We start from the raw sequence: 14736 nt of genomic DNA, 5'->3' as shown, positions 1-14736 counted from the left end.
TAGGGAGCCTGGTTAAGACTCTCTCTCCAGGGAGCACCTGGGTGGCTCAGTGGGTTAAAGCCTCTACCTTTAGCTCGGGTCATGATCCCAGGGTCCTGGGATTGAGCTGCACATCGGGCTCTCTGCTCAGCAGGGAGCCTGCTTCCTCCTCTCTCTCTGCCTGCCTCTCTGCCTCCCTCTCTGCCTACTTGTGATTGCTCTGTCAAATAAATAAATAAAAATCTTTAAAAAAACAAAAACAAAAAAACCTCTCCCTCTCCCTCTGCCCAGTGCAGAAGGGGGAAAGGGGGCTGTTCAGTGTATACAGAATTTCAGTTTCACAAGATGAAAAAAGTCCTAGAGATCTGTTGCACAATGACCCACATATAGTTACCAGTCCTATACACTTAAAAATGGTTAAGATGGTCTATTTTACATTAAATATTTTTTACCACAGTGAAAAAAAAAATCCTTAGAACAGGAAAAAAGGGAACTACTGGTACATAAGATGACCTGAATACATCAAACAGATTTCCAGTGAATTATGCTGAGTAAAAAAAAGCCAATTCTAGAAAATTGCCTCTTGTATGATTCCATTAATAGAACATTCTTGAAGTAACAGAAGTATAGAAATGGATAGCAGATGAGTGGCTGCAGGGGGTTACGAGGGGTACAGTGAGGGGGAGGGTGGGTGGCGGGGTAAGGGGGTGTGGCTACCCTTGTAGGGATGGAAATCTTGTCTGTCTTGGCCATACCGATGGCAACATTGTTTTTTTGATACTGTGCTATAGTTTTCAAGGTGGTACCACCACTGAAGGGAACTGGGTAAAGGCTATAGGGAACCTCTCTCCATTATTTTCTCTGACTGCATGTGAATCTACATTTACTTTAAAATAAAGAGTTTAATTAAGCTTAAGAAATCTTTCTTCACACAAGGAAAGGTTAAGTGCCAACTGGAAAAAAGCAGAGATTTTAGTACTTGGTGGTTCTGTCAGTGGGGCTGAAGCAGGCAGGCTGACTCAGAAAAACTCTTCATGTCTGAGGTGCCTCAACTTGGTTACCCTGTCGTTCACCAAAACATGCAGTTCTGAGAAACCCTAGATAATCCTTTTGGGAAAGGGAGCCTAGCCAGAAGGCGCTGAGTTTTAGTCTTCAAAGGCCTAGATGCTGGACTTGTAATAAGAAACCAGAGGAGTAATTATGGCCATCAGGAGAGGAGGGAGGAACGCCCAGACTCCAGAGCCAGTTTTCTGGGAGCCACTGGCAAGTTTAGCCAGGGGTTTAAGAGCCACCGCCATGATGGAGATTTTCTTCTGATCCAGCTCCGAATGAGTCAAGGTTAATACAATAGCTCTGACATCATTTGAACAGAGAACAATGCATCCCTTTATTTCCACTGCACCTGCTTAGAAATATACCTTGTGAGTATACGGGGGAGGGTGGGGATTGCCTGAGAACACAAGCTGCAAAGCCGGTGTCTTTGTTTTTGTTGTTGTTGTTTTAAGATTATTTATTTATCTGAGAGAGAAAGCAGAGCAAGCAAGAGAGAACATGAGTCGGGGGCAAGGGGCAGAGGCTGAGGGAGAAGCAGGCTCCCCGCTGAGATGGGAGTCTGATGCAGAACTCAATCCCAGGACCCTGGGATCATGACCTGAGCTGAAGGCAGATGCTCAACCGACTGAGCCACCCAGGCACCCCATCCAGTGTCTTTGGACTGCTGTGTCGGGTAAGGGAACCCAGCCACTCTATCAGAAAGCGGACGAACTGGACTGGCTGGCTGGACTTGAGCTACGATGCTAGAAAGAAAGCGGTCTACTGGGAGTCATAGCAACATCTTCTCCAAAACACTTATCCACATGCTTCTGCCCTTCTGGAGCCCCCGGTACTGGGAGGTGAAATCAGTGACAACTGGCATTCACTGAGCACCTGTGCCAGGTGTGACCCGCACACGACACCATCACTGCGTTTTCTAAATAACCTGCTGGGGAGGCGGAAAGCCTGACGTGCGCCTTGGAGATGGGGAGGCTGAGTCTCACAGAAGCTACATGGTCTGCCCAACATAAGACGCCTACCTGGGATTCACGGGCCCTCTAGACACAAGATGTGTACATTTAGGCAAGTATAAAGTGGCATCACATCTACAAGGAAACCCAGGCCCTGAATCACCAGAAAATGACCAGAGCCCTTCAAGTCGGCTGAAAGAGGTCAGAGCGCAGGCGAAAGCTTTCAGCTGAACGGGGCAACATTTCCTCCACCCACGTGGTACACAACAGGGACTCCATACATGAGTGTTAAGCGAAACTACCCCAAAGGCTGTCCCATTCAGCTGTGTGTGTGTCCTGGGAGGCCAGGCGGCAGATGGTGCCCTCTTGCCTGCCATTCCAGTTTAATCTGGAAACAGCAATGCTGTCTGTATTCTGGTCACATGGGGACGCGGCCCTGGGACGCCCAACGAGACAGGGAGCCATGCACACACACACACTGTGCTGCTTTGAAGTGTCTGGGACAAAGAAACTCAAGAGGGAGCCCCGGGGAATCAGTGATGACCTCAGATGCAAAGTATGAAGTGAGCCAATTCTCAAACCTCGGTGAATGTTACAGACTTAACAAGGCGGGTGAGTGAGCGCTTGGGGCCTTCTGCTGACCGAGCAAGCCAGCTACCCGTGGCTGCCGGCCGCACAGGAGAGTCTGTCTCTGCCGAGAACGCACAAGCAGCCTCTCTGAAGCGGGCAGGGAAGCCGACCCTCACGACGGGCAGCACAGCCCTTCTGGGCCCTGCCTCTGCCATGGGCTGCTGCTATTCCCGCTGTTTCTGGATTTATCCTCAGAGTCTGGGGTGAGGTCTCAGAGTCTGTGCTGAGAAAATCTGGAAGGAGGGCCCTGAGAGCAGGAAGACTCAGCATGGCTACAGCCAGAAGGTCTGCGACAGGAGGGGACAGGGGCTGGAGGAAAGGCCTGCACATGTCCCAACAGTTTCAGACTTAATTGTTTCAGGAAGAGGGGAGAAGGTGGGGAGCATAAGAAAAGAAAGACATTAATGAAGGAAAAACCACCAAAGCCAGACTAAAAATACTCCCCCAGCACATATTTCTCCCAATGCATAGCAGTTCTTTCAATCAAGGATGTGTCATTTCCTGGGTTATTAAACCCAGATCATGGAACATTCCACTCGGGGACAGTAAAAGAGGGTCATGTTCTCAGCCTCCCCCATCACGAAAGAAGCAAAGAACAGGAATCATGGCCCTTGGCATTTGGCCGCTCGGCTCCCCACGGGGCTGTCCGTGGAAAGCCCAGGGGGCCCAGCACGATATGCTTTCTCAGGTTCCCCCACAAGCCCCTGCAGTCACCTGGAAGGGTATCATCATCCCAAGCCACTCAGCCCCTGCAGGAAACATAATCTGGGGAAGCAGCAGCACGAGTAGTCACCTTGTCTCGGTTACTACAATAAATATCAGTGACCTTGAACATCTTGTAACAAAGCCAAAGTCACTCAGCAAAACGTCTCTCCTTCTAGACTCTAAGGAACTTAAAGGAAATTGCGGAGCCTTTCAGCTGGGCCCAGGGACCTGCATATAGTGGGTGTCCAATAACGTCCATCTCCCTTTTCCGGGGAGAGGGCAACAGCTATCAGCATGGTCTGGTGAAGGAACCCTTGGGAAGGACAGCACTTTCCACTCATTTAAGTTGTCTGGAACCTCCTGTGCCTTAACCTCTCCCAACCTGCGTCTGAAGCAACGGGTGTGCAATTTATTCACTGGAAGAGCTGACCCGGTTCTTGTTCAAGTAAGAAACTGAACAGCAAACAGGCTTTGGCGCAAACCAAGCACTGAGGATTCCAAGTGGAAAGATGCTCAGAGATCAGACAAGATTCGGACCATCTGGTAGTGTCCAACCAATGTGACTCTCACCAACGTTTAAAAACCAGGTTTCAGGTTTTTAAAAAAGGCTTTCTGGTTTCCATATCAGTGAAATTAACCAACTAAAATTAACGAATCAGCAGGGCTGCCGGAGCCACTCTGGGCCTGTGGCTGTGCAGCTGCCCACAGGCCACTCTGCTCCCCCTTGTCTGCACTCTGAGCTCTCTCATGATCTTCCCACCCACCTTTGGGCATGTGATGGGGCAACGCACGACCTAGTCCCCCATTTTTCATCCCAGGGAACTGGTCCCACTTCCTGTTCTCCTTTCTCAAACCTAGTTCCTTTGCTGTGGGCTGTGTTAGCCCCAGTGTTTCTGGATTCATCTTTGAAGAGTCTGGGATGGGGCCCCCCGGGTGGCTCAGTCGGTTAAGCATTCGATCTCAGCTCAGGTCTGGACTCAAGGTTATGGTTCAAGCCCCGCATTGGGCTCCATGCTGGGCGCAAAGCCCACTTAAAAAAAAAAAAAAAAAAAAAAAAACCAACCAACCAACAAATCTGGGACAGAGCAGACACTGGGCCTCCTCTGCTAAGAAGCCAGACGATACTTCAGATAAAGACTTAGAGGCAACTGCGGCCAAATGGCTGGTGACAGGAGGGGACAGGCCTCCCTAGCCCTGAGAAAGATGCTTCCTTAGGCCTCTCTACCCTGTCTGCCTACAGCCCCCTCACCCCGCCTCTGCCCCACAAACATCTCCTCACAAACTTCTCTTCTATTGTTCACACTCTGGGGGAAGAACAGCAAACACTCGTTCACAAAAACTCATCATGAAGTCCACGTCCCTTGCTCAGGTCAGATGGTGAACACCAGGAAGAGCCCCAAACTATACAAAAGAATGCCTCAGAAATCTCTAGGCTGCCAGAGAAGGAAGGTGACCACTGAGAAGATGAGGATGACCAGAGAAATCCAGGAAAGAAGGAAATACGTCTCAGGGAATAACTGATTCGTTTGTGCCAGGTGGAGTTCTAGGCATTTTACACATTACTTCTTATGGGCCAACAACCCTACAAGGCAGGTGGTATTTGCCCCTTTCTAGAGATAAGGAAAATGAAGGCAGAAAGCACAGTGCTAGGGTAGACGTTTTTCTCTCTGGGCTGGAGGAGGCTCCAGCTCCCTCCACCTGCTGTGGACCATGAACTTGGTCCTGCTGGGAAGGGCCTTTTCCAGGACCGGCCTGTAGGGGGAATTCAAAGGCTACTTACGCTCTCCCGTTCGTCTCCTGCCCGCCCGCTGCTGTCTTGGACTCCAAGGCATTGTTGAAGTTGGTTATGTTTTCAGAGGAATAGAGGCCAGCCGGGTTGTTGTACTGGTTTGTGATGACCCTGGGAGCAGAGCTGGAGGCCGGTGAGGCAGTGAAGGGCATGGCACTCCGGTTGTGGGCACTCCCTATGTGCAGTACCTCCTGTCAGCAGAGTTCAGAGCAGAAATCAGGGGGCGCTCAGTGCATACCACTCGAGGGGCAGTGCAGGCTGAGCTCCAGAAAGGAAACTCCGGAGGCCCTGGGTCCACACCAACCTTCATCGGAAGGGCCCCGACACGCCCAGTAGACACACAGGCAATGAGCAGGGAAGCCTTAAGATGGGTGAGGGTGCGCCTTCGCACGCCAGCAACGTTTTCTCATTCTTCCCTGAGGCCCAGTCAGGCCTGATCTGCTGCTGGGCGCCCCTGGGCACAACACCCCTACATGCCTTGGACCGCCAAGATCCAAGCTGGGGCTGATACACCCTTGCAGGGCACATTCCAGAGGGATTAAGGTACAAGGAGGAGGAGAACACAAGCCACTCGGTCTGTGTGCAGCAGGAATGATAAAAGGTGGAGACAAATCCCCTAGGATCCAGGGAGTTACACTAGCAGGATAAGAAGCTGTGGGGCCACCGGGCAAAGCACTGCTGAGGAGGCCAGGGTGGCCCAGTGCTCGGGCAGGAAGGGGTAAAGGGAGCAGGGGATCTGCAGTTTCTTGCAGGAGGCCAAGGCTCACCAAACAGGAAGGCTGGGAGCTACCTGCTAGAGGGGCGTGCCCAGGAGTCCCTCCTTCTGTAACGTGAGACAGCGCCCCCCGCACCCCCTCCCTGCGCAACCACTGGAGCCTGGATAATTCCTACAGGGATAACAGCTCAGAGCTTCTTTACAAACACACCCCCACCTCCACGCCCACCAGCCTGACACTTTTTAAACGAACATTCCTTTCTTAAAAATCATGGCTTTTCCCGACAACACAATTAGAAAGGTGCTTTCTGCACAAACATTCTGGACCTGGCCCACAGCACGGCGACTACACTCGACCTGCACCCTATTTTCTGTGTTCCCCAACACAGGACTTTCCTGAACCCTGGCCTCTTTCTTCATACCCAGGCCCAGAACAACTGGCCCCGTAAGAGTTCTTTTGGGGGAAACTTCTTGTTCTTCCTCCCCAACCCCCGCCCCGCTCTTTTTCACCCAAACTTCAAGTCTTTCATGTTTTCTTAGAAAACATGACAATGAAAAGTAACAGCTTCATTCACCTTGTATTGATCTAAAGAAAAGTCAAGGAAATATTTTTATGACAGATTTCTTTCTCACTATTCAGACAGTCTTCCTTTTTAACAAGCTGGAACTGGTGAGGTTTTAAAGTAGAAATTACAGTGAGTCCACTTTGTCCACATTGGACAAAAGCAAAGTACACGTAGATCACACCCCAAAAAGAGGAAGTACCATCAGTTAAGAAAATAACCTTATCAGCAACCAAAGCACGGTTAAGTAAATTTTATGGTACAACTCCGGGGAGGAACACTACACAGTCACTTGCAGCAGGGCATCTGCAAATCGGTGGTGGCGGCCTGGGACTGGGGCACAGCCTGCCCTCTCCTCAGCAATTCCTCAGAGCAACACAGGATGCCGAGCACCAACGAAGATTCCTAGTTTTCTGTCTTGGCTCAATTTTCCCGTCACTTCCTGTTTGGCCCTGGGCTAGTTGGAGCTCTCGGAGCCCACTTCTCATCTTTACAGTGGAGTCGACAGAGCCTTCTCTCACACGGACCTGGTGTGACATGTGAGTGTGGCAACCACAGTGACAGGCAAACAGATGTCCAACCAGGGTCCCGCCCATTCTCCCTCCCCAGAAACACAGTTCCAGGGAGAATGGAAGACAGGAGAAAATTATTCCGGTTGGAAATTCTGATTTTTCTCTTTATAGAGAATCTGCTGAGAATGTATCTGTTTTGTACATAAAAGGAGTATCTCTAACCCCATGTGAATACTGGTCTTTCCAGAAGTCAGGCAGTTAATTCAGGGCCTGCCTTTTGGAAGGGATGATGTAATTGTTTGGGCTTTGTATTTATCAGTCTCCAAGGAAACTCAATAATGAGGAAATATAAACTAGGTGTGTAACTACTCTGACCTCAGATAAGCTGGGGTGGTGGTTGGCATTACATGAACTAACAGATCTTTTAATTATAGATGAACTCTGCTCTTACTCATTCCTTTATTTTAGAATGACTGGAAGTGGAAGGTTTTGGAAAAAGGAGAATGGGAAATTTTTCCACAGGAGCAAAGAATTACTGGAATCAAAAAAATACACTCAAGTCGGATGTTAAAATATTTGTAAAGAATTTTTTGAAATTCTTTTTTTAAGGAAGAGAACCGCCTTCAAAATATTAACAGAGGGACCAGATTATAGGTTTACAATGAAAACTCAAGACAGAAAAACATGTAAGTGAAACGTTAAGTATTACTTTATTTGTGTGAAAGTAAGATTTTAGGGAGACCAAATCAAAACAAAATCACTCCTTAGGTATTGTAAAATATATGAAAGCTTAACACATTGAAACTTAACATTTATAGTAAATTCAGCCAAGTGGCTAAGAATTTCTCAAGAAGTTGGAGTTAACGGTGGCATGTTTAAAATTAGTTTGCATGGGGCACCTGGCTGCCTTAGTCGGAAGAGCCTGTGACTCCTGATCTTGGGGTTAGGAGTTCGAGCCCCATGCTGGGTGTAGAGCTTACTTAATAAATAAATAAATAAATAAACTTTTAAAAAATTACGAAAAATGGAATTGGTTTGCATAACCACTGGTTTACTGAGTGCCATTCTCAACCAGCTTTCCTTACAGGAGCTCTACAGAATAACATGTTCATGCCTGTTTTGAAATGCCAGATGCAAAATGGTCCATAATGCAACTCTTAGGATTTCTGAGTGTGATTTTTATTCTGTTAATGAAAAAATGTTATGGAACTGTATCTCAGAGATTTTCATGGATACCTTTGAGAAAATATGACTTGTAAACAACCACTCAATTTATCCACACAACACACTTCATGAGTGTTCTTTTTTCCTCTTTTTTTTTTATAAGTTCATTTTCACAGAAGTTTCTCTCATGTATAAAGTATAGCTATCTACGTGTTACCTTTTTATTTTATCTTGATTCACCATAAGAAGTCAGTCATGTCCCAAATTTAGCAAAAAAGTTGAAGTTCAAATCTTCAGTTGGCGTCAAATATATAACAATCACAAACCAGTCTAAGAGAAGTTTTCAAAAGCCATTATCAATTAACTTTTTTTTTTTTAAGATTTTTTAAATTTTTAAGTAACTTCTATACCCCCACATGGGGCTTGAACTCATAACCCCGACAAGAGTTGTGTGGCCCACTGACTCAGTCAGGCCCCCTATTTATTAACTTATTAATAACAGTTCATTAATGTATACAAGACACATACTTTGTAAAAAAGAGCAGGCCATGCACAAGGAATTTCACAAAAGTGTTCTAAACAGGCTAAAGTTTTTTCCCCTTATTTCAAAAGAGCATCCATCCGTAGTCGATAACTTTAGAGGACAGGCAATTAAGGAAGAAAGAAAATCACTTTTAATCTAACTACCAAGGGACTTCTTTACAAATACGGGGTCTTCAGAGAGTCTCCTGTCCTCAGACAGTTTGGCTGGCAGACTGGACACTGTCCGCCCGGCACAGTCTCAGTCTGCACTGCCACTTTATTTTGTGACTTGAGGGTCTCACCAGAAGCCTCCCTTCTACAGAGATGAGGGAGTCCCACCAGAAGGCTCATGGAGACCAGAGAGTGGGGTCCAGGGAGGGGAGGCGGGGTAACCAGCACACTCTCGCCTCCCAGCTCCAGGCCTCATGACCTAACACCTGTTCTCTCCCTGGTTTGACTGGATCTGAAATGTGTGGTGAGCTGAGCCAGCTCCTGGATGTCACCATGGTCCTAACCATCATCCTATTCTGTGCAGGAAGGCGTCCTCCCGCTTCCTGGATCACTTCCTATGCCCCCCCCCCCCATGTCCCGGCCCTGGGGCTTTCCAGCTCTGTCCTCTGGGAACTCTCTTACGGGAAGAAGCGAACAGGAGCCAGGTCCCCGCGGTGTCAGTGGCGGGCTCTCCTGGCCTCGGCCCAGGCCTCCAGGGCCAGAGAAACGGGGGTGTGCGAAGAAGCCGTGTCGAAGGCAGAGAAGGCAGGAGCAGCAGCGGCCATGGTGACAGAGTACTTACTTGGGGTTCAGAGGCTAAATTCATCTTGTACGGATGACGCTTCCCTTCCTCGGTCACCAGCGGGGACCAGATCTTTTGTTCTGATCTGCAACAGATGGACAAAACTATTGTTTCATTCATGCTAAATAATATATGCTAAAATCCAGAAAATGCCCCTTCTTGCCTGACTTCTGGCCTCTGAACAAGGGCTCTGCCACCTGCCTTCCCCTCTGTTTGCCAGTCTGATGATGTTTTGTCTGATGGGGGCAACACTCCACCCCCGAGGGGCTTCCCATGTGGCTCAGACCTCTTCCAGCCTCATCCTCTCTCACTGTGTCACGGCCCCCAGCACACCAGCCTCCTCCCCCTCCCCACGCTCCTGAGAAGCCTCGTGCTGTAAGCCCTCCATCAGGACAGACCGAGCTTCTCCTCTCCTGCTCCTAGTGTTCTTGAGCCAGGCCAGGTAAGCGACTTGTAATTCGTGAAGCACGGTTGGCCCAAATAAAAGCGCTGCCTCCCTTCTTGAGGATGCAGAGGATTTCTCTGTACTGATCATACAGAAACAACCTCAGCCTAGTCCCCACTTCCATTCGTGTAATTTGTTCCTCTCCAAGAGCAAGAGAATGCTTATGCCAATCCTGCATGGTCAGAGAGCTAAGCACAGGGCCAGAGAGACACAGGACATACCTGATGAGTTCACTGGCAAATGAATAAAAAAAAGAAAGAAAGAATGAATGAATGAATGTCTCTGAAAAGATTTGGACAGGGGCGCGTGGGTGGTTCAGTGGGTTAAAGCCTCTACCTTTGGCTCAGGTCGTGATCTCAGGGTCCTGGGATCGAGCCCCGCATCAGGCTCTCTGCTCAGCGGGGAGCCTGCTTCCCACCCCTCTCTCTGCCTGCCTCTCTGCCTACTTGTGATCTCTCTCTCTCTGTCAAATAAATAAATAAATATTAAAAAAAGAAAGAAAGAAAAGGTTTGGACTGAGATAGAAATGGAGATGAGAATGAGGGACAAATGTTCTTTTAAGGGGATAGAAAAAGATGGTGTGGGGTGCCTGGCTGGCTCAGTAGGTAGAGCATGTTGACTCTTGATCTCAGGGTCATGAGTTCAAGTCCCATGTTGGGTGTAGAGTCTACTTGAAAAAAATTGAAAACAAAGGTGCACCTCCTATGAGGCCAGGGCTCTGAAGTATACACAATGTTTGGAACTCCTGCCCCACACTTGGTCCTCTCACCAGTCCTACAGCACAAAGGTAGAAAAAGTAATAAATCTAGTTCATAGGTATGAACTGGAGCAAAGGGTTCATGATGACGAGCAGTGGAAGCTAAAGTTAAGGCATTAAACAGCAGGTTAGCAGAAGATCAGAATGAAGAATGTGAACTTTTTAAAAAAAAGATTTTATTTATTTGACAGAGGGACAGCACAAGCAGAGGGAACGGCAGAGGGAGAGGGAGAAGCAGGCTCCCCACTGAGCAGAGAGCCCGACGCGGGGCTCCAACCCAGGACCCTGGGATCATGACCTGAGCTGAAGGCAGACACTTAACCTAGGAGCCATCCAGGTGCCCTGAAGAATGTGAACTTGATCCAACAGGAAGGAGGGAGCTCGTAAAGGTTAAACCAAAGCTCTCCTAAAATCACGTCCTTGTACTGCCGCTCCCAAGACTAAACGGAAGCAGGATGGGAAATTCCACCCCTGTTACAGCTCCCAGCGGCCTCTCCTCACACGGCAACCTGGGAGAACATGAGGTCTCCCTTCCTGTAGTGCACTTAAGCTCACATGCAGCATTCTTATAAGGTGCTATTTCGCCCTCCTGGGGCCTACCCGCTGCGTGCGGCGGTGGGGCACGAGTGGTAGCCTCGTACATTGTCAGTGGTTTCCAGGAAGAAACCTTCATTTCATTTTACCTGACAATACTTCACTGATTTTACTTCCTCAAAGTTTTGGTTGGTCATGTTGGAGCAAGTGAAAATGCAAAGCTCCTAGAGAAAGACGCCCACACTCTGAACAGCACCAGGAAAATTCGAGAGAAAAAGGAACAACCTGGGGAAATCCCAATCCTATAGACCTGCCAGCCTGGGCCTGTCTGCAGCACACATGGCGCGGAGCTGGGGCCTGAGGCCGACCTGCTCACACGCTGCCTCCCGTAGAGGGCTGAGTGTTTCCATGGGCCTTACCTGGTGACTGTGAGAGTCATGTTGTCTGTGCAGCCCTTGATTTTGTTCTGAGCTTCCAAGTGTGTCATGCTGCTGGTATTTTCCCCATCGATGGCTGTGATCACATCTCCGATGCATAAGTTAGCTATCGCAGCCTTGCTTCCGGGAGTGACCTGTAAATAAAAGGAAGAGTGGTCAGTTACCCTTTGTCTCCAAGGAAGTCACTGAGTAAGTTACCACTGTAGTCACTGATGTGGACCAGAGCATCTGAAGAGGAAAAAGGGTGGAAATCACAAGTTTCAATAACAACAATCCTTACTATCTCCATAACACATTATGGGTCACACAGAGTCCTTTCCTATACACCATGTCATGAGGTCCTTCTAAGAAAGGACACATATCAGGGGCGCCTGGGTGGCTCAGTGGGTTAAGCCACTGCTTTCTGCCCAGGTCATGATCTCAGGGTCCTGGGATCGAGTCCCGCATCGGGCTCTCTGCTCAGCAGGGAGCCTACTTCCCTCTCTCTCTCTGCCTGCCTCTTCGACTACTTGTGATTTCTCTCTGTCAAATAAATAAATAAAATCTAAAAAAAAATTAAAAAAAAAAAAAAAAAAAAAAAGAAAGGACACATATCAGTCAGTCTCTATTTTAGAGACCAGGACACTGAGGCTGAAGAAGATCTGCGATTTACCTGGGATCCCCCAACTGGTGTATCACTACATTACCAGCAATCCAACTAGGATATTTCCGGAGCCAGAACACAACCCTGAAGCCAGACCCAATGTTCTTCCCACAGAACCTTATTGCTTCCTTAAAATAAATTACCAAGTACATTAAAAACACACACATGTGGAGAACATTACATACAGCAACAGCCTATTTCTATAAAAATCTTATTATTTAAGCACAGAAAAAAATTGGAACACTGCACATAAAACTGTTCACAGTTATACATTTCCATAATGTTTCCGTTTTTTACAATGATCTTGAATTACTCTTGTAATTAAACAAAGGAATAAAGGGGCACTTGGGTGGCTCAGTCAGCTGAGTATCTGACTCCTGATTTCAGCTCAGGTCTTGATGTCAAGGTCATGAGTTCAAGCCCCGTGTTGGGCTCCACACTGGGCAGAGAGCCTACTTTAAAAAAAAAAAAAAGGCAGTAAAGAATATTTTACAATACAGTAGTGTGGCTCACATGGGTCCATCTCCTCCCATCTGAGGAAGTTGACTATGGTTAGGATCATCCCCCATAGGTGGCTTGTTTCCTGCAGGTCGAATCTTCTGAATTAGCGGTTCCGAATTTATGAGCCACCAATGCTTGAAGAAAGCCAGTCAATTACTGCAGTGGGCTGTCAAATCCATCTGTCTGCTGGGCCTTACATGCACACGGGAAAAATACCATGTTCCACTCGCAGACGTACAGCTATTTTTCAAGCAAACGACAGAGGCTGTTGCAATGAATAAAGCAAAAACACATTCCGTAGCCGTAATAACTACACAGTAATTTTTTGCTACTAGGTATTTTCTAAACCAAGCAATACCAAAAACACTACTATCGTCCCAGTGTTGGTCCGTGACTTTTATATTCAAAGACCTTCCCTGATGGGACTGCAAGGCGCCCCCCAGGAGCAGAATCAGGTGACACAGACTCCCAGTGCTCACAGGATCTTGACCCGCCCCCCCGTCCCTTGGAACCAACCAGGGGAGATTCTGTGAACATCTGGGGTCTCCACAAAGCTGAACCAGGGGTCAGGAGCCCCTTGAGGCACCAGGCTAGATAGAACACAAGGTTTATGCCCTCAGCCTCCATATCTCATGCCGTTTTCAGCAGCCACGCTTTCTAATCAGCCCTCAGCAATCTGAAAATCTGTCTGCCCTTTGCACTGTGGTATCCCCAGTGTCTGGCCCCTTCTGAGATGGCCAGTATGAGGCTGCTGTCATGGTCCACCCCCTCATCACCTCCGTGACCCCATAAAGCAAGTGGTGGATGGCTTGATCCTTTGGGTCCCTTCTGGCTCAGATGTGCTAGGACTTTATCAGGCAAACTCTTCTGGAATGTAGCAGGAAGTGGAAGCCAGTGCAGAGATCCTGACCTCTTAACCTTCCTTTCTGGCTTTCCCATCATTTGTTTACCAGAGATCTGTCTTTGCAAAAGCCCCTGGGGCGCCTGGCTGGCTCAGCTGGTGCAGCACGAGACTCCTGATCTTGGGGTTGTGTGGTCTCGGGGTTGTGAGTTCAAGCCCCAAATGGGGTGTAGAGATTCCTTAAAATCTTCAAAGGGGTGCCTGAGTGGCTCAGTTGGTTAAGTGGCTGCCTTCAGCTCAGGTCATGATGCCAGGGTCCTGGGATGGAGCCTGGCATCAGACTCCCTGCTCAGTGGGAAGCTTGCTTCTCTCTCTTCCTCTGCTGCTCCCCAACTTGTACTGTCAAATAAATAAAACCTTAAAATACACACACACAGGCCCCTGGGTGGCTCAGTGGGTTAAGGCCTCTGCCTTTGGCTCAGGTTATGATCTCAGGGTCCTGGGATCGAACCCCACATCGGGCTCTCTGCTCAGCAGAGCCTGCTTCCCCGCTCTCTCTCTCTGTGTGCCTCTCTGCCTACTTGTGATCTCTGTCAAATAAATAAAATCTTTAAAAAAAAATACACACACATACACATACACACAATAAATGAATAAATAAAAAGCAAGAGCCCTGATCCAAGGCTCAGACCTTCTTCTCATCCAGCCACTGGGAAAAGACCCGTTATCCAGGCAAGGGCAGGCTGTTCTCCTCTCAGTTTGCAGGGCGGAGTCAGTCCTTGGGTGAACCTGTACATGCAATGAAAACAAATCCATCTTCTGCGCCTTTCCTGCGGAAGACTGATCTGGTAGGACTTCATGTATATTTCACTTTGTCCTAAAGAACCATATACACCCCTTGTTTTAAAAATGGTCCTAAGTAGGGGTGCCTGGGTGGCTCAGTCGTTAAGTATCTGCCTTCAGCTCAGGTCATGATCTCAGGGTGCTGGGATCGAGTCCGGCATCAGATTCCCCGCTCAGCGGGAAGTCTGCTTCTCCCTCTGCCTCTTTCTCCCTCTGTGCATTCTCCCTCTCTCATTCTCTCTCAAACAAATAAAGTCTTTAAAAAATAAAAATATAAATAAATAAATAAGGTTCTAAGTGGGGTGCCTGGCTAGGTCAGTTGGTAGCCATGCAACTCCTGATCTCGGAGTCGTGAGTTCA

At 48.2% G+C, this 14736-nt stretch overlaps 1 protein-coding gene across 1 annotated transcript in view; it reads right to left on the bottom strand.

Annotated features, from left to right (window-relative positions):
• The window catches only part of PDLIM1 (PDZ and LIM domain 1), a 45807-nt gene that overhangs the window by 17025 nt on the left and 14046 nt on the right, over positions 1 to 14736 (bottom strand). Inside the window, exons 2-4 of the mRNA XM_059169398.1 lie at positions 11531 to 11682; positions 9376 to 9460; positions 5098 to 5297 (exon numbers count right to left, since the gene is read on the bottom strand). Coding sequence (XP_059025381.1) covers positions 5098 to 5297; positions 9376 to 9460; positions 11531 to 11682 — 437 coding nt within the window. The remainder of the gene's footprint in view (positions 1 to 5097; positions 5298 to 9375; positions 9461 to 11530; positions 11683 to 14736) is intronic.

The sequence above is a fragment of the Mustela lutreola genome, chromosome 4, assembly GCF_030435805.1.
Source record: "Mustela lutreola isolate mMusLut2 chromosome 4, mMusLut2.pri, whole genome shotgun sequence".
Classification (NCBI taxonomy): domain Eukaryota; kingdom Metazoa; phylum Chordata; class Mammalia; order Carnivora; family Mustelidae; genus Mustela; species Mustela lutreola.
Note: the sequence above shows the minus strand (reverse complement) of the source record. Positions and strands in the feature narration are given on the sequence as shown.